Here is a 21019-nt window from a genome sequence, read left to right as displayed (position 1 = left end):
TATCCCTAGAATATGGGAAATTTCCTAACAAATTAAAAACAAGTACTGTTATTCCAATACCAAAAGTTCCTAACACAACAAAAGCATGTGAGTTTAGACCAATAAATACTTTACCATCTCTTGAAAAAGTTTTGGAATTAGCAGTTTACAATCAGCTATTAGAGTACTTTGAAATGAATCATATTTTATTTAGTAACCAATCAGGTTTTCGTAAAAAATATTCATGTGAAACGGCTTTGCAACTTTCATTAACGAAATTTAAATACAACATTGATAATAACAAATTTACGGTAGCTGTATTTCTCGATTTAAAGAGAGCATTTGAGACCATTGACAGGAATATCCTACTTAAAAAGTTGCAAGGTTATGGAGTTGATGGTACTGTTCTTGTTTGGTTAACAGAATATTTGACTGACAGAGCACAGCGAGTAAGAATTGGTGGATCAGTATCTGACACATGTATTAATGATCTTGGTGTTCCTCAAGGCAGTGTGCTTGGGCCTTTATTATTTCTTATCTACATAAACGATATTACACTATTTGTTAATTCTGAATTTATTAATTTATTTGCAGATGATACTCTTTTAGCATGTAGTGGTCATAGTTTAACTCAGTGTATAAATACTATGAACGAAACCTTGAAGTGTGTTAATAAATACCTGCAAGTTAACAAATTAAAATTAAATGTTAATAAAACAAAAGCTATGATAATCACAACCAAATATAGGTATAATAATATTGACATTAATGGTTGTCATTTAACTATCGATAATGAAAATATTGAATTTGTCACTGAAATTAAATATCTTGGTTTCTTGCTTGACAATACACTCTGTTTTAATACTCATTTTAAATATGTTTATAATAAAATATCTAAGAAACTATTTTTCTTTTCAAGAATTTGTAGTCATTTAACTATGCAATCTAGAGTTACAGTATACAATACTATAATTAGACCACATTTTGAGTACTGTCCATCAGTACTTAGTATGTTTAAATTGAATAAGATATCACAGTTGCAGAAGTTACAGAGCCGAGCCATGAGAATTATATTAAGATGTAATAAATATACTCCCATTGATTTTATGCTATCTGCTCTTCAGTGGTTTTCTGTAAAAAATCGATTATACTACTGTACAATGGTTTTTATATATAAGCTTATAAATAATTTGTTACCAGATTATTTTAACCAGTATATTATAAGGAATCATGAAATTCATGACTACTTTACTAGAGGTGCCAATAACTTCCATGTTTGGAGAACAAATTATTGTCATACAATGAATTGTCTATTTAATGAAGGGGTTGTTAATTTCAATAGATTACCAGTAAAGTTAAAAAGATGCCAGTCACTTGTTGCATTTAAAAGAGAGCTTGTTAAATACATAAAAGTAAATAATATGTGTTAATTGATCCTTAGTTTGCCTATTCTCTTACTGTGTGCTTGTATTTATATATTTAAATTTAAATTGATTTGTATATTAGGATATCCTATTTAATAAATTATTATTATTATAATAGTCGCGAATATTGTAATTATCTTTTAGCGGTGTTGTTTATTTCTTAAAATTTTGGCCAGACGCTACCGAATGATATGACCATTTTCTCAACCGCATTCGCAAATTTTTGGCTTCTAAAATCGTCGGTGGTTGGTTAGTGACCTTTTGGTACGAGGGTTTATTTAATTATTTTTTTCGTAGGAGACAAAATACCCAAAAAAAAACAGAGATAACTTTAGACAATATAAAAATTTCAAATTAATTCTTCTAGAAAAAATCCAATAGTTTTTACGATTTTCCTTTACTGGTTTGGTCAAAGCCAACAAAACACCCTGTACCTCAAAAAAGATTAACAATAAACGGTAAATATGCGTACTTTTCGATCCGCGCTATTTGGAAACGGGCCGTAACCCCGACCCCTCGTATCATTTCCATAATCCCGTTATTGATATAATAGGAACCACCATTGGACCGTGAAACGCACCTTGGACGTTTGTCGATGTTTTTTTCCACCCCCATCCGAGGGGGTTTTACAGCAGGTGAAAGCTTCAAAGTCTCGCGCGGTAAATGCTTAAACAATCGTTTCCTGTTAGCCTTGTTATTAAATCAATGACCTTTTTGTCAAACGGGGGGGTGTTTTGTCCGAGGGTGGGTTCAGGTGTACGGCAAAACGTTTTAGTTTCATGAACAAGTTGTCTAGAGGGTGTTTTAGAACTCTGCAACTCGATATCAGCAAACGAGAAGATATATTACTTTTTCTTTGGTGATGGATTGCTCAAAATTTAATGGTTGATCACGTAGACTACCTTCTACAGGGTCGGAAAGTCCCCATGGTTCATCGGCCGTTACGTGAGAGCGATAAAGAAAGTCATAGAAATCCGTGCGATAGAGAAAGATGGCTATAATGAAAGCGTCTAATAGTCACCGCCCATTTCGCCCTTCCACAAATAAGATCCACTTCTTATCGCACGGATTTCTATGACTTACTTTATCGCTCTCACGTAACGGCCAATGAACCATGGGGACTTTCCGACCCTGTATATATATTTTTCAACAATTTTGTTGAATAATAACGTTGTGACGTCATACCGCACGTTAGCGACTAACCCACATACCTGGCTGGATCTCACATAATAACTGTATTTGTTATTTCAGTTTGGTCAAATTGACCAAACTAGAAGTGACCGTGATTTAAACTAACTTTAGGTTAAATAAAACACACATCTACTCCTTAAATGTTGACTTTTGACATCTGTTCAATTTCAGTTTAATTAGGCTGTTGTTGTCAATCATACTGTGCCCAACATTTTTACTATGAACATATCTTCTTCGGATGAATCCATATCCATTATCAACGGCTTATTTTTATTATTTAGATTTATTATTATTATTATTTGCAGGTTATGTTTTGTTCGGTTATCTTGTTCACTTACTAACCACGATCTTAGGCTAGGTTAGATCGGAAAGGGACTGATTTTGGACATATTTTGGTTTGTTGTGAATGAATGTGACCAAGTGTGTAAAACAAATACAGCTAATATGGGGGAAAACTTGAACTATAATACAAATAAATAACCTATTACAATAGCTATTAACACAGAGCCGTCATGTCAGGTCGAGCCAATCGAACGGTATGACGTCAACAGCTTGGATCGTTTCAAACATTTTAATTTAATTGTAAATTATAAGTATATTACGATTAATATTAAAGCATCGACCTGATTTTTACACCACATATTTAGGAGATTAAGAGTTTACAGAAAATATAAAAATATAAATTAAATATTAATGAATGAACCCTTTGCAATGTTATAAAGCATCATCTGATTTATTTATTTTTTTCGTACTTTTGGTAGAACAAACGCAACGATCTTAGTATGGATTTACAATTTATTACAGCAACGAATTGTTGAGAAATGAGACTCAGTGTATTACTTTTTTCATCTTGGGTTTTTCATCTTGTCTGTTGTGGTGGATATTTGCAAAGCATCTGGTAGTTTTTAGTATGTCATAGATAAATTTTTAGATAAACATGACGTTACATTATCACTTATTTAGGTTAATGTTTCAATTTACATGGTATTTTCCACTTACTACTGTTCCAAAACTCAGATTACTGGAAAAAAGCGGTTCAAGCTCAAAATTTGTTTTATTAATCTTACCACGCCACTGCGTTGCAACCTTTAAATTCATCCATTTTATTAAATTTTCATACATAAACGAGTTTTAAGCGTTTGATGTTATGTTGCTGTAAAAAATTTAACGTCACTTTATGTAGAAATGTAGGTAAGATTATGAAAATTCCTGCAAAAATATATTTTTTTTTGCTAAACCGCATTGGGAATTTACGAACGTTAATGGCAAGGGAGTTACATGATAGTTTTACATAATTCTTAAACAAAAAAGAAGGTAATGCTGTGAGCGAGTTGTTTAACAATGAGCTAATTAACAAATTTTATCCTCCCATTCATTAAAAAGTCACGCTAACGCTAATGTTTTTCTGAGAACAACGATCTTGTAGCCACGGTTCCGTCACTGTTCTGCTTCTTCTTCTGCGAATCTGCGACTCGTAAATTCGACGGTGTAAATCGGACTTTGACTCGATGACAGTGATGACACTTGTGAAATGTTTTTTCTAAGCTTGTGAAGTTTGATGTTTTTAAAACGTCTTTTTTGATGATAAGCGTTTAAAAAGAGGACGTTTTATTTTGTTGTTGAAGAACAGACATCTCTTGTCAACAAGCGATTAGTTCTATCGAATTAAAATGTAAGTATCTACGTTCATTGAGGTTATATCGTGTTAATTCAGTGATTTTTTCTGTGTTTATTTGTACTAAACATTGTTTTTCTTCGAGAAATACTAAATTCTATACGTAAAATGGCATTTCAAGTGTCTGTTTCACATAGTAATCTACTCACGTTTTGTCCTATCATTGAGAAGAATACATAATTGGCCTTATACAGTTATCAACCTAAAAAGGTTGTGTTGCGTTTTATTTGTTACTTAAATAATCGGAGTGAATTAATGCGTAGCGAAGATCAGTGGCAAGGACGAAGTTGCTAAATTTTAAATTTAAATTTATGTCTAATGAGGGGTCAACAGAGGTCAAACATAGGTACCAAAGGATAAAGATTACCGAGTTGAAAAAAAATTGTCGTTTTTCAACTTTCCTTGTTTGGAATTATGATTTAATTACCTCACAGACTGAGTATTAGATTTTAAAGTAGTAAAGTTCCGACTCAGTTCAATTTCGGTTGTGGCAAGAATAGGACCTACTCGTCTAGTTTTTGAGACCTGTTAAAATAAGTGAAACGATGTAAGTACAAACAGAAAGAATATTGGCATATAAATTATGCAAAGTTTACATTGATTTCATTATTAATTTAAAAAATCTATACAAGTTACAATAACTAAATAATAGTACTTAATATTAAATTTTTTTTTTTAAGATTTCATGAGGAATAATGTTAGTTTAGTGTGATCATAAAGATGCAAGCGTAAAACGACAGTTTCAAAATTATTTATTACTTCGTTCTAAAAATTTTGCAACATTTTAACAATTTAGATTTTGATGCTAAAATAAAAATGCCATTTCAAATTTTTTTTTTATGAAACGCATGTTTGGTACAGAGTAATACTTTAAATATTATGTATAGAGTAGAACATAATTTGTTGCAGATATTAAACCCGCAATGCTAAAAATATAAATCGAGATGGCCGCGAGAAACAAGCCGGGGGCCAAACACGATGACCACAGCGTGGAGACGTTGGCCGAGGTCTTCCGCTGCTTCATCTGCATGGAAAAACTCAGAGATGCCCACCTGTGTCCCCACTGTTCCAAGCTGTGCTGCTACGTCTGCATTCGCAGGTGGCTCACCGAGCAGAGGTCTCAGTGTCCCCATTGCCGAGCTTCCTTACACTTGCACGAACTGGTGAACTGTCGGTGGGTCGAGGAGGTGACCCAGCAGTTGGATACGTTGCAGGTGGTCAGTCTGAGCAGCAACCGACAGGAGGAAAACGACCGAGATGGCTGTTCGACCCACTTGGAGAAGTTGTCGGTGTACTGTTGGACGTGCCGTTGCTGCATCTGCCACCAGTGCGCGTTGTGGGGCGGTACCCACTCCGGTCACACCTTTAAGCCGTTGGATGAAGTGTACGAACAGCACGTGACGCAGATTAAAGACGAGGTGGCTCAGCTTCGTAGACGATTGATGGAACTGATAAGTATCGTTCAGGAAGTCGAGAGAAACGTCGAATCCGTAAGGTCGGCTAAGGACGACAGGGTCAGGGAGATCCGGAACGCCGTAGAGTTGATGATAGCTAGACTTGACTCGCAACTTAAGACGAAATTATTGACCCTTATGGGTCAAAAAGATTCACTTACGCAAGAGACGGAACAATTGGAGCATCTGTTGCACGAGATCGAGCATCAACTTCACACTTGCACCCGCTCGGAACTGATCTCCAAAAGCAGCGACCTCTCCCGGATGATACACGCCATCAGGAAGAAGCCGATGACTAGCTTTGTGACCGCGCCGGTACCAGCGGATTTCCACAGCGAAATCGTACCCTCCTATGACAGCAGCACGTTCGTGATGCACTGCTTCTCGCAGCTGCAGAGGAAAGCAGACCCGGTGTACTCCACGCCGTTGCATTGCAACGGACTGTGTTGGAGACTGAAGGTGTATCCGGACGGTAACGGCGTCGTGAGGGGCAACTACCTGTCCGTTTTCCTGGAACTCAGCGCAGGGTATCCCGAGACGTCCAAGTACGAGTACCGCGTGGAAATGGTGCACCAGGCCAGCAGGGATTCCTCGAAGAACATCGTTAGGGAGTTTGCGTCCGACTTCGAAGTGGGCGAGTGCTGGGGCTACAACAGGTTCTTCCGATTGGATCTCCTGGCCAGCGAGGGTTATCTCAACGTCGCTTTGGACACCTTGGTGCTTAGGTTCCAAGTGAGGGCCCCCACGTTTTACCAGAGGTGCCGCGACCAGCAGTGGTACATCAACCAGCTGCAGACGGTGCAGCACCAGTACATCTCGCAAATAAACGAGTCGAAAGAACGCTTGGCTGCGGAGATATCCAGGAACGCAGTCGCCGCTACGCTAGGCGTTTCAAAGAAACACGGCGACGTGACCAACATCGCGGTGGTGAAGAACATGTACAACATACCGGCTCCGATAAGTAATATGGACCCGCACGGCATCCCGACGACTTCGCAAATGGCTTCCGACAGCTCGTTCTCTAGCGATCTCGCTAACTTTACCAAAAACTTGACGATGCCGAGCTGCGGCACATCCAACAACCAAACGAGAAATGAAGACTGCCCTTGTTCGTCGAAAACTAAAAGCAACGTTACAGAAACTAACTCGAAACAAGTAATTACCAAGAAATCAACCGAGAATACGACACAGCAGGAACCACACCAGCTGTTAGGATTGGGGGTGTCACTGAGTTCACCAAATCTTTTAAATACTGCTGTGAATTCGTTGCTTTTGTCGAGCAGTAGCAGCAGCGAAAGCGACCTCAGCGAACCGGGACACCTAACGGACGACTTTGAACACCAAGCGACTTTGATCAGTACGGGCGATAATTCCAATGACGAGAACGACGTGGACGTAGAAACTATGTCCGGCGAGAACGACGTGGAGTACGCGGAATTCTCCATGGCCCAGAGGATGATGGCGAGAGACCCGAGCTCAGCGAATAGTAGCGTAGCGGGCGTTGCTGCGGCTTTATCGCCCACGGGCCTGATCAATTCCTTCGAAGAAAAGCTGAAGCTGCTACAGTTTTTCGGGAATAGCCCCCAGGGGTTACCCACAACGTCTACGTCTTCGAGTACGAATGCTCTCTTGGATATGACAGCGTCTAACTTAGATCTCGCCCTGATAGGCTCGGCGTTGTCGATTAAGAGCGACGAACCTGTCACATCGCAAGACACCAGGAAGAAGTTGAAACAACGTTTCAAGCACACGGAAAACACTACGACGCCCAGCGATCAACCCGGTATCTGGACGGAAACCGTACCTTTATCCCACAACACTAAAGAGTCCGTGATGGGTCCCTTGGAATCGTTTCTTCGTTCCATAAACTGTTACCCGGAACACGATCAGGGCCGTAGCAAGAAAGACTCGCCTTCTAAGGAAAGAAGGAGGCACGCTTCGGGTCAGTCCGCTAAGTTCCAGGTGCCGCTTTTGCAGCCGTCTTCGCCCCCGCCTCTGAGCGATAACGTCGAAGGTTCCATGCAGCCCTCGTCGTCGACCGGGTTCAGTTGGACGCCCGCTTTGTTGGGTCAGAGGCGTACCAAGTCGCCCAAGCTGCCTCAGGGCGACTTGCCTCTGCCTGAGAAGGAGAAGGAAGGGGGACCCGATGACCACCCGCACTCGTCTTAGACGGTTTCGTAGATTAAACGTAGTTTTAGAAGAACTGGCTCGGAAAAATATCGGTCGATGGCATTTTGGTTAAATTTGTTTTCACCAGTGAAGAACTTTATTATCGTTAGTATATGTCTCTGTCTTGTCTAGATCTGCTTTTCGTTTGTAAAAATTAATTTTATTTTCATTTGTTTTTCCGAGTCGGATCGGTGTCACTATTTAAGGAAGAATTTTCTGGGCTGTTTAAAAAGAATTGTGATTATTTCAGTGGTTCTGTGTGTAATTTTAATTTGCATTGGTGACGAACCTCGTATTTATTTTGTTAGGTTGGTCAAGTAATTCTCTCTGTCTTGTTGCAGCAATTAGTACTTTTTTTTATCATTCATTTTTATAAGTTTTCTATCATAGAACTTTAGTGTAGTTGATGTAGTGTATATTATAAAGTAATTAAATAAATTTCTTGAAAATATACTCATTTAATTTCTTTGAACTTTAGTAATATGATTCGGTGGGTCGGATTTATTTAAAAATGTTGCAAATTTTATTCTCAGAAATTAAATATTTTAGAATTTCTTTGTTTTTTTTTTCTATTACAATGTGAAAATATTTTATCCTTTTAAATTGTTGAAATTTTGTAGTTTATTTGCATTGAAATTAATTAGACATGAACGACTGAATTTACTTTTCTTATGTACAAAAGTTACAGCATTTTTTAATATTTATTACTATGGAGTTTTGTAAGTGGAAATGGTAAAGGTACTTATAATAAACGTAAAAAAAAAAATAAACGCGTGACTAAGGGGGGTTGAAAAGTTGTGAATAATTGTATCATTGGGATTTCTGGCGAAAGTTGATGTCGAATAAAAAGTATCCAATACAAAAGTTGTAGATGATGCAAAAATCTACAACATCTGTAAAGGTCACTTTTTAACACAACCCTAAAATTTCCGAAAAAAATGCGAAAAACGTGTTTTGTTTTATTTTTCGTATTTTATTTCTCCTATCCGCAACAATAATTTAATTGTGACGAAAATATACCTTTTCGTGTCTTAAATAACCACAAATTTTTTTAGATAAAAAATCAGAAGTTTCCAAGATATTCATTTTCGGTCTGAAACACTTTTTTTTCAAAGAAAAATTCTACTTAGAAAAATCATCATACAAAGTTCTGTCATTGATCATTTTTTTGTTTTGACATACTTTTTGATGAAATAAAAAATCTGTAATCATAGTTCAAAAACATACTCAAAAATGCAAAAAATAAAAAAATAAATAAATCACAACGATAAATTTTTCAGTAATTGATAATTTGTTTCAATTTAAAAAAAAATCAAAAACTGATGACACAATTCAATTGTACGGAAAAATACCAAAAAGAACTCATTGTTTGATCCAAAACTTTATTTTTGTACAGTATTGCTATAAACATCCAGGTCGAATAGTGAATAAATAAAAATATAATATGTAAATAATAATTTTTTTCGTAGGATCGATTAGTGCTTATTTTTTTAAAATTTTGATGAATTCATCGATAGATACAGTGTGTCCAAGATAAGGATGGGATAGCATTAGGATCTAGGAAACAGTAAGAGATACGGGGTGGCTCAGATTAGAAAAAAGTTGTGTTTTTTATACCTAACAATATGCCGTTTAGAAAATTTTAAAGTTCCGAGTAGTTCGGGAGATATCCGGAAAAAATTGAAATTTTTGCAAAATCGTTTTATTTTTTTCTGGCTTGATTTGAAAACGAATTTTAAAATCAATTGCATATTTACGTTGCCACATTTTTCGCTCTATCCAATGGCGTCAATATTTTTGCAATCCGATGTTTCGTCTTCGAGAGGCCGTCATCAGGTTAATTTTTTTAAATACATCGCTGCTATTTTTATGACGAAATCTAAAGGCATTTTTAATTCTGAGTTAGATGATATTACTATTATAATCACCAAGTTTCGTCAAAATTAAATTATTTTGCGGAAATAAAAAACGAAAAATAAGAAAAAAAAAACGTTTTTCGCATTTTTCTAGGAAATTTTGACGTTATCTTAAAAAGAGACCTCTACAAAAGTTGTAGATTTTTGCATCATCTACAACTTTTGTACTGGACACTTTTTTGTTTCATGTCAACTTTCGCCAGAAATGATACAATTTTTCACAACTTTTCAACCCCCCAAATGAACCCTCCGCCACCCCTGCTCACGCATTATTTTTTTTTTCGTTTATTAAAAGCCCCTTTACCATTTCGACTTATAAATGTCCAGGTAACAATTTTCTTTTTTCCCCTTTAAATGAGTTATTTCGATCGGTCTAGTAGGAGTATTATATTTTTAGTTTTTTTATTATTTCTCGACAAACTACAGAAACAACAGAAAAAACTGACCATCGTTTCCTTCAGTTAGTCCAAATATGTATAGGGAGGGTCAATTTAGACACTTTTGGGGGTGATAGACAAAAAGTGTTAAAATGTCATTTGATTAAGAGATACAGGGTGTTTTTCAATTTTGTTTGTTTCTTTATGATGTGAAATAACTTCTTTCTTGGGAAAATTTTTGTTTCTTTGTAAAGAGGTTTCTTTATTCAGTTTTTTTTCGTAGGATCCATTGACATATGCAATATTTTTAAGTTGCTTCCAGTTTTTCAGTTAAATTTTTGAATTCTTTGTAAAATTTTCTTTTAAATGATATATCCCATGTAATTTTGTTATTTTATAACTCACTTAAATACAATGTTTATTACTTTTTTGAACTTCTTTATGCTTAATTCTAAAAAATAATTAGCGTTGTAATAACTTTAAAATTCATATCGAACTATGTGACAACGACGCGGTGATTAACGATGTACTAAGCTGTCCACCAATACACAATTCAGTTGGTATCTGGAATTCGACCGTATCAGAGTTTTTTTTTGCGTACCACTATTTCCTTTTTTTGAAGTGTTTTCCAGCGAGTGTGCGAATACTGGATTGGACAAGTCTGCCCCGTGCACACGTGGTATGCACTAGCTGTGTAGCGTTGGGCTAAGCGCTGTTGTCACGTTGTGATGAAACTCCCCAATACTAGTACTGGCTGTATTTTGAAAACTGTTAATCTTACGACCATGTAATATACAACTTTTTTGTTCATTTATGATGACTATTTCATGCTGAAGTAATGGCAGTCAAACTTCTTACACTCTGTATAAGTCAACTTGAAATAGGACATGGTACACCTACCAGAAACCTGACAAAAGTACAATTCCACGGCAAATTTGATTTTTTAATTTCCAAATTTAACGCCTCTACAGAAAATTACTAAATAAAACTTCACTGAATTTTTTTGTCCTTTTTTTTGTTCACAAAAAACAGTTATTGTCATTGAAGAATTTTATAAACCTTCTGTATCGACGTTGATTTAAAAAATCAAATCCCTGGAATGAAATTAACTGATTAAGGAATGAAAAAGGCATTCTTCGGAAATGTCTTTACTTGTTTAGTAAATTTAAACTGAAATTACCGATTGGAACACCCTGTATACGCACAATTCGCTACGAAATACTTAAACTTGTGATAGTGAAGCGTCATGGATTGATCGTTCAATCAATTAGCTGGTAGAGTTCGTTTTATTGTGGGGGTTGACCCGAAGGAAAATCTTATATTCTAAATTCTCGTCTCTCGCTTGACGTATTGATCAAACCCTGTCGTCGTGGGATATCCGAATCGGCAACACGCGAATAAGAAATTACCGCTTTGGTATCCGTAAGTTCTGGGAGATTTATATTAATATTACCATTTTTATTGGAGGCGTTTTTAGGGGTAGAGTTATGGATGGGGGCGATACGTAATGACGGCGATTATCGTACATGATGACGGAGGAAAGACGAATATTTTGTGCTGCCGGAGCCGGCTTGATTTGTACAGATAATACTGGCGTGCGTACTTGTACGGATACATTAATAGTCCAGGAAAAAGAGCTGCGAAATGACCATTTCGCGACTTTTTGTTTCGGCAAGCTGAATTTATCACTATAGATGCTAAAATTATTTCCACAGTAATAAAAATGGGGAAGATTGTTTACAGGGTGGTTAATTGTATAATTTTTACGTAAATTCACATTTTTCGTTCATTTCCACGAGAAAACAGTAAAATTATTTTTTTTTTCGTCTTCAAAAGACCTACAAAACTAGCCCTCGAGCGTCAAAAAATATTGATTAGATCAAAAGTTATAAACAGAGGAAGTTTATTTATGACTTTTGAATTAAACATTTATAAACTGCGTTATTATTACCAGAACGTTTTGGCATCGCATCCTCTTATTCCTTATCACTGTCTAGTAACTCACACGAAATCTGGAATGGGTAAGTTGAATAGTTTATAAGTGTCGCTATAAACAAATTAACTAATTATTACTCTGGACGATCCCGAGGATTTTCCACAATCGCACTGATTTTTTTCATGGTAGATTTCATAATAATACATTGAAATCTATATATATTTTTTTTAATTTCAAATTTGCAACCTGGATTAAAAAAAATCGTCAAGATTCGTTGAAAAACAAAGGAGATACAGACTGTTAAAGTTGTCGGCCTATTGTTAAACAAATTAGGTTGGTAGCGGCAAAAAAAATATACTGTAATAACCGGCAACCCGAGTACTTTTCCAGATAAAAATATTTTATTTATGGAAGTATGTTAAGTGTATAAGAAATATTGTCAAAAGTCAGTGGGTCGCTTGATTTTTCGGCGAGCCGTTGGCGCTGCGGAAGGGTGGGGGAAATGAACCACAGCGAGTCCGAAGAAAATGACGATAATATTCATAGTCCTGCCGTTAAAAAAGCGAAATTCGCTTGAAAATAAAATATTTGACAATTTGTAACTATTATCAATCAATTATTTAGTGAAATAAGTCTAGATATTTTTAATGGAAAAAATGTGCCTGTTCTTCGTTAGAAGGTGCCCTTTCGTTCTAGTATAGCATCGACTTAAGGCAGTAAAATAATTTTTATTAAGCGTGGCATATGATTTTTTAACACTAATAAAAAAAATGTTAGCATGCAGTTTATCTTTGTAAAACTTTCTTACTGGTTGATTTCCCTCAGTGTAAACTAGGATGAAGAGATGAACATGAACGGAAACAATTATGTTCCAACGAAATAATAACTTGGCGACTTAAAAACTTTATTATATTTCGATTGTCCTTGACTGTTTATTTATACATCACTCAAATTAATTGAAAAAAATCCATTAAACACGCCTATTTCATAAATCGTCTAAAACTGATTTGCAAATTTAATGGGTACTAGGAATATTTTAAAGTGAATTAGCATTATTTGGAGGAATATTATTACGTCTTTATCGACAAAAAAATTGCCGTATCAGGTGAAACTGCTTTAAAGTATTCACAATTATTTTTCGTTGCAACTACAATAGATATTTTATTGACAAGTGTATGCAAATACTTAATTTGATTGTATGTATTAACGCCTGCCCTGTCGGGTGTCGTACTGGTGAACAGTCCAGGTTTTTTGCTGAGAGATGATTTCATTGTCGTTTGTGCGTGTGAGAGATTGAAGCTTTGCTTGGTCTGGCGTATGGCACGTGTTTTTATGGCAGTCAGTAGCATTGTGTATTATGAACATTGACTGAACAACTGATGTTTATTTATTTGACTGTCGCCATAAAGTTTCCGATGTCTATTCATCTATTTGCTTGTCACAAAAACGATTCAATATTACGTTCCCTAAAATGCCAAACGCCATTCAATAATTATTAATTATATACATATTTGCTGTTACAATTCTTACTTACATTTTTTAGTGTTATTTAAATTTATCTTAATATTTTACCATACTTGGCTATTTTTTAATATTTTCCAATGTTATCATTTCCTTACAGATAGATAAATAAATATCACACTGTATGTACTGGGGATACCTGACTAAATACATTATTATTGCTTCGCATGTCGATATTATACTGACATAATCACCGTGAACTAACAAATATATCTCCAAACAGGTTTTTTGTCCTATCTAAGCTGCCTATTTATACCTGTACAAATCCTTATACAAGTACACAGTATAAAAGGTCAAAGTTAATACGTTAGGTGTCCTTGTCTTTCAAAAACACTTCTTTGCATTTATTTAACATTTATATTCAAGTCGTGATATTATTTTTTATAGCATGTATACAGGGTGTCTTTAATATAATACGATAAATTTAAAGGGATCCAGTTGCTAGCGCTAATAAAAAAAATTGAAACGTCAACACTTTTAAATAATATTCCTAGTCCTAGGGTTAGTTTCTTTTTGCTTTAAACATTAGTAAATAGGAAATGACCTTGAGAGTATCCGATATTAATTGATTGAACAGAAATAGTTTACGAGCTATGTATTTTTTTTAATTACCTGTCAGATTTAGTTGGGTATCTCTAGGCACGGTTGTTGATGTATTTTTTTTAACCAACTTGGAGACGTAATTCGTCATAGTTCAGCTTTAGTCGGCCAACCATTTTTAATGGGGTTAAAGATATCGATATTATCAGTAGCCCCGAAATTACCATAGTCATGCGAGAGTTTTTACCCCGTCCCCAGCCCAATGAGCACAAAGATCGATTTTGGGACTCTTGCCATTGGGTACAATAGCGGCCACTGACGCCCAATGAGACATTAGGATTCTGAGGGGATGTGAGAGACTAGGGCTTTGTTTTTGTCAGATGTGGCGATCGAATTGGGGATGATTCTTTATGTATTTCAGAACTAAAATGCAATGTAACAATTTTTCTGGTTGTAAATTAAATGCCTAAAATAAAAAGTACTCTATTAAACTGGAGGATATTGCTCTTTTATTGTATTTGCAGTCAAAACAAAATCTACTGAAGAATTTATCTACAGAGTGGAAAGTGTAACTGGAACAAATTCTGTAACTTAATAAATAAAGGTTTGTCTCAAAATTCCTGAAACAAGTCAATTTTTATTTCCAATGGGACATATTACAAATAGGATTGTTTATTTTTATTAGTTATGTGAGGGGGTTGCAGCAACCCACAACTTTTTTTAAATGGAAGTGTAGGTTGATTAATTCTTTATTTTAAAACTTTTCCAATTGCAAGTACAATTACGTAATTTTTTGTTACTTTTTATAAGCAATTTATTAAGTTACAGAATGGCTTACCGAGTTTCAGTTTGTTTCGTTTTGCGTTTTGTTTTAGTTGTTGTTAGTGGTTTACTTTTGTTTGTCAAACCACTTTTTACACATGCCAGTAAATATTGACACTGTCAGTCCCAGGCCTGATAAAATGTGAGAGAAAAGTGGTTTTGCAAGACCTTCTTGACGCCGTTACATAGTTACTCTATTGTGTGCTAAAATTTCAGTTAGTTTAGTTATCCCATTTTTTAGTTATTAATGTTGATATTAATTGTTGGTATTATTTAGTTATTAATTAGTTATAATGTTGAAAAAATCACGGTTTTCTGCTTACAAAATTGATACCTCTCATTTTAACTCGTCGTTATCTTTTTGTTAATTAATAAAAAAATTCCAAATTTTTACTGACGATAAGTCGAACTATTGTCTTTAGTACTGTGAAGGTCACTTGTCTCAAAAGCTCTTCTTTTTTCATTTTTAAGCAAAACAAGGGAGTGCTATCTCCGTAAATATTGCGTTCTTTAAAAAAAGAAAAAAAAACTGACAGGTAGTAAATAAATGTAAACAACAATCTGAAAAAATTTGTTCAAATAATACAGTTATAAATATGATATTCTTAAAAACAGTACCGGAATGGTCAATTACGTCCGATGCAGGATATACAGTATAGCATTTGTGACTGTATTATTTTAACAAATTTTTTCAGATTGTTGTTTACAATTATTTACTACTTCTCAGTTTCTTTCTTTTTTTTAAAAAAGAATGCAATATTTACGGAGACGGCACTCCCTATGTTTTGCTTAAAAAGAAGAGCTTTTGAGACAAATTACCTTCACAGTACTAAAGACAATAGTTCGAATTATCGTCAGTAAGAATTTGGAATTTTTTTATCAATTAACGGAAAAATTAGAGGTATCAATTTTATAGGAAGAAAACCGTGATTTTTTCAACATTTTCATTAATAACTAAAAAATGGGATAACGAAACTAACTAGAATTTTAGCACACAATAGAGTAATAGTGAGTATGGTCCAAATTCCAATTTTTTTTGCCCCTACATTTTCCTAATATCGGTTTCCAATCTCTGGGGTCTATTTCATTTATTTCGATAGTAGCCTTAAAACTATTTTCATTTACTAGCATATTTTGATAGATACACTTTGATATTGCATTTTGGTGCCGTAATGAAAAAATGCATTTTAACTCTTGATTTGACCATCCTCGGCGACCAGATTTAGCCCCAATCGAGGTCGGGTGGGCGATAACTCATCGGAGAATTATAGGCGAGCGATTCACCCCTAAAAAAAGGCATGAACCGATTAAATTTTTAAAACAAAAATCTACAGCATGAAACTTTTTTTTTATTTTATAGTGTATTTTTCTGATAATTTACATATTTTTTTTTTATATTTTTCGGCGTGGTCAGTCAACGCACACAAAAAAGTTGTAAAAAAAATTACTCACCGAATGGCTTTGAAAATAGTATAAAATGGACAAAAATAAACACTATTTGTTCTTTGACAAAAATTCGAAAAATGCTTCGTTTCCGTATATTTATGAAATCGACAAACTTTCGGAATTTTTTTCTCAAAAACTACTGAACAGATTTTAATTCTAAAAAATGCATAATAATCGGCAGATTTTCTACTTTAAGATATATTTTTTTGGTATGGGTCAATTATTTTATTGAAGGTCTAAAGCGAGTAAAAAAAAGTCTTTTAAAGAAAATTATGATAACACTTCAAATTTAAATTTTCGTTTTACAACATCTTGGATTAGATTATATTTACAATAAACATTATTATGATTTTTTTTTAATCGATATATGTTAACAGTACAAATGTTCAAAAGATAATTTTGTAGCCGGTGTAAGGTTTTTGCAAATAATTATAGTCTGTTTAGAAACGAAAGAGAGTAATAAAAGCTTATTATGTATGCAAATCATAAATAAATGTAGTACTGTTGCTTATATTCAATATTTTTATATTATGTATTATCGGTATAGGATGAGTTGTACTTTTAAAAAAACTTGTGCGATCGGACTATACTAAATTGTAGCAGGTAGCTAAAATTTAATCCCCGACAATCCGTCTTTGTCTATGCCGCTTCAATTTCTCGGTCCATTTCTCTTATAAGTAAACAATATAAAAACAGCATTTCAAAACATGAGGCTACTTTAAGCATCATAACCGGGTTAAGAGGGTTTTTAGTAATTCAAATAAAATTATTCAATATTATTATCAAAATATTTATTTAAATTTAATGAATAGACTTTTATTCCACACAAAAATATATGTATTTTGAAAATTCAAATTATGGTGAGTAAATGTAGTGTTGTATAAATGTACAATAAAGAAAATAAAAAAGTAGGTATATTAAAATTCATCCTCTGAATATTCTGATGAATTATCTTCGTCTCCTAGATTGATAACGATAGGTTCCACAGTAACGTCAATTAAATTATCGAGTTCCCACATTTTCTCCTCTTCTTTTTGTACATGATGTATACATCTTTGCCAGTTATCTGCAGTTACTCGTTCCAAGGAATTTTTTAACAAAATTTTCACGTCACTTAATTTAAACGTCGTATTATTTCGCGCTACATCTCCTTTTACCTGCGCCCAGACTAATTCGATTGGGTTAAGTTCACAGTGATAAGGTGGTAACCGTAGTACCGTTATTTGGCGATTTGTTGCCATTTCATCGATAACATATTTTTTCTGATCTTTATTAAGATTGACAAGTGTCAAAAGTTCCTTTTTCACCATATTTGTTTCAAAAGAAATGTTTTTTCCGGATAACCATTGAATTATATCGGCTTTCCTCCAAGCAGTCGTAGGCGTCCGCTCGGTCTGCCGTGAATGGTAACTGGCATTATCCATGACAATTACAGACCCCGGAGGAATAAGATCCAACATCTGTGTAAAATACTCTTCGAAAACATCTGCGTTCATGTCTTCGTGATAGTCACCTGTATTTTTAGATTCAAATAAAAGTAAACCGCCATCTACAAAACCACTGGCACTACCTATATGTGTCACTATTAATCTTCGCCCTTTACCTGAAGGTGCCTTGAACCCTGTTGAAAGTCCATCCAAAAATGCTTGTCGAAAACTTTTTACATTTTTATCTTGCCATACTTTTGTTACAGTATATCCCTCGTTGACCCAAGTTTCGTCTAGATAATAAATATTCCTCCCTTCGTCACGGAATTTTCTAATTGATCTTAAGTAGGATCTTCGCCAACAAATAATTTCATCTTTATCGATAAGAACTGACTTCCTGTTCTGCTTTTCCCAGCAAAAATTCAACTCTCGTAAGACGGCCCATAATTTGCTTCTACTGATTTTTGGCAAATCGTTGTCCTCTGAAAGTTCACTTAAAATTTTGTTTAGCGTTGGTATTTCTTTTTTAAAATAAAATGAGTGTACTTTTCTGCGAATGACATTTTTGAAGAAATCATCTATAACGACTGTTGACCTCCCTGTAGATGATTTTGGGGGATTTACAGTATCTTGTTCATTTTTTGTTCCCTTTAAAAGTCGGGGTTTTATTACTCTCTTTCATTTCCAAACAGACTATAGTAAAATTTAAATATTCGATTTTTGGTTTTATAAATGGCTAAAATTGACTTGAAAGTTATACCAAAACTAAACTAAATAAGCTTTTTAAATGGTAAAATTAACCTAATAATAATAATTGACCTAGCTGTCTCGAAAAATAAAAAAGTTATTGGATAATTTATTGTAGAGGATAATTATTTTATTAATTAAAGTATATTAATTTCATTTTTATTTAATTTTTAAATAATAAGTTTTTCGTTATTTTCGACAAGTTCTCGAGTTGAAATAAGCATTTCATCATCAATTTCGGATGGAACATTATGACATTTATCTGAGCACGCACAGACTTCACAGCATTCCAGGTACGATGACATGCAGTTCCAATTTTCCACTACATGAACAAAAATATTTTTGAAGCATATCTAACGCAGTTTCTCCTTCGAAATAATTAAAATCCAAACAACCATTTTCGATTTTCCATCCATGTGTCAATGGATCTAGAGTTACTATTTCACCATTTGTAGACTGTTTTTTTTTTACTCGCTTTAGACCTTCAATAAAATAATTGACCTATACCAAAAAAATATATCTTAAAGTAGAAGATCTGCCGATTATTATGCTTTATTTAGAATTAAACTGTTCAGCAGTTTTTGAGAAAAAAATTCCGAAAGTTTGTCGGTTTCGTCACTTTTTTCACATTAAATTGTAAATATCTCTTCTCGTAAACGAAGCATTTTTCGAATTTTTGTCAAAGAACAAAAAGTGTATGTCAAAGAACAAAAACTGTTTTCGAAGCCATTCGGTGAGTCATTTTTTTTACAACTTTTTTGTTTATAACAATTGACTGACCACGCCGAAAAAAAATATAAAATATATGTAAATTATCAGAAAAATACACTATAAAATAAAAAAAGTTTCGTGCTGTAGGTTTTTGTTTTAAAAAATCAGTCGGTTACCTTCATTTCGAAGAATCGTTTTAGGGGTGAACCACTCGCCTATTAAAACCCGCAAAGAACTAGCCGTTCCTCGACACAATATTGATACAACAATGGGCTCGCATTATCCATCTGACCCACCACCGCTGAAATTCAGTGAAAATATTCTAATTTTACCCCATTCTTCGGGCCTATACCGATAATGGTAGCGTAGCAACCGCGGGTGGGGGGGTAGGAATAACAATTTTCCATCGGCAGCAACCCGTCCGGTTTTTGATATTCCAATGTAGGCTGCAGTTTGGGGTGTGCTTCGCGGATACTCGTTTTCGCGGATGTTTTGAATTCGATCGGAGCGGCGTTGAGGTTTTTAGCCTTACTAATCACATTAGAAGCGTTTCGCCGTGTGGAATCTTCTATTTGCTTTACTTATTACGCCTAATCGCGAAAAAAATGGTCGACGGTTCGGCTGAGTGACGGAAATTCGCGTGTGCGGGAAAAATGCTGAGCGTTTTCAGCGTGAAGTGAGGGTGCGTTGGTGGGAATAGCGTACAGGGGGCTCTTAAAGGTGACTTTCTTGAAAATGTACCAGTGATACGGAATTATGGAATTTTGGGACATGGATGACCGAAGAGAAACGAGACATAGAAATCTGCAAGGTAATTGTTTGTCTCAGCGGTCTCTTGTACGTCTCGTCCATTTTTGATTTATGGATGTTGTGGTAACAAATTTGGAAACTTCTGGTTAATATTTTCGATGTTAACATTAATCTGTGGAGACACATAGTAGTCCTGTAGCTAGGGGGGTCCCAATTGCCTCCTGCATTTAGATGGAGTTACCCAAGTGTTTTTTTTTTTTGTATTTTGCGCTGCAGAACACGAATTTTTTGGGTACAAGTTTGCCCGGAAGTCGATCAGTTTTTTATTAACAAAAAACTTGCAAAATACTGAGAACTTAGTTTTTGTCAAAAGTATTTTCTTGTTCTTTGACCCATTTTAAGAAGAAAATGTCTCTTGCAATTTTTTTGTTAAACGCATAGTTTTCGAGATAAACGCCGTACACCAGGAAAATTAGCGAAAATAAAAGAGAAACTCGAAAAAAGTCCTATCTGCTAGATTATTGTAAAATTGTCTAAAGGAACATAGTACAAGACATCTCTCGTCTCGTGAGTCAAAAACTTGTATTAGCTAACTTTTCTATTTAAACAAATAAGTGAGGAAAACAGTTTTTTCACTTTGCAGGGAAAACCATCAATTTTAGCGAAAAGTGACAGCTTATAGGGCGTAAAATTATCTACAAAATGAGACTGGTTAAATTAAAATCGGTTAATAAACAAAAAAGTTATTGCAAAAAGACAAGAAAAGTGCAATTACTTTTTTGTTTATTAACCGATTTTAATTTAACCAGTCTCATTTTGTAGATAATTTTACTCCCTATAAGCTGTCTGAGAGTCACTTTTCGCTAAAATTGATGGTTTTCCCTGCAAAGTGAAAAAACTGTTTTCCTCACTTATTTGTTTAAATAGAAAAGAG

General features: G+C 34.6%; 2 protein-coding genes across 4 annotated transcripts in view; both read left to right on the top strand.

Moving 5' to 3' along the window:
• Positions 1-21019, top strand: part of LOC108908589 (myelin regulatory factor) — a 59004-nt gene that overhangs the window by 8814 nt on the left and 29171 nt on the right. The gene's annotated exons all lie outside the window — the stretch shown is intronic.
• On the top strand, positions 4114-8334 carry LOC108908590 (E3 ubiquitin-protein ligase TRIM37-like). Of its 2 annotated transcripts, none has more exons than XM_018712667.1 (2): positions 4114-4266; positions 5179-8334. In XM_018712667.1, exon 2 carries the CDS (start codon positions 5214-5216, stop codon positions 7890-7892), a length of 2679 nt encoding a protein of 892 aa, XP_018568183.1. In that variant the 5' UTR covers positions 4114-4266; positions 5179-5213; the 3' UTR covers positions 7893-8334. The 2 variants fall into 2 exon arrangements, with proteins under 2 accessions (XP_018568183.1, XP_018568184.1); XM_018712668.1 differs by having other exon boundaries at positions 5162-8334.

Source organism: Anoplophora glabripennis, unplaced genomic scaffold, assembly GCF_000390285.2.
Source record: "Anoplophora glabripennis isolate ALB-LARVAE unplaced genomic scaffold, Agla_2.0 scaffold316, whole genome shotgun sequence".
In the NCBI taxonomy this organism is placed as follows: domain Eukaryota; kingdom Metazoa; phylum Arthropoda; class Insecta; order Coleoptera; family Cerambycidae; genus Anoplophora; species Anoplophora glabripennis.
Note: the sequence above shows the minus strand (reverse complement) of the source record. Positions and strands in the feature narration are given on the sequence as shown.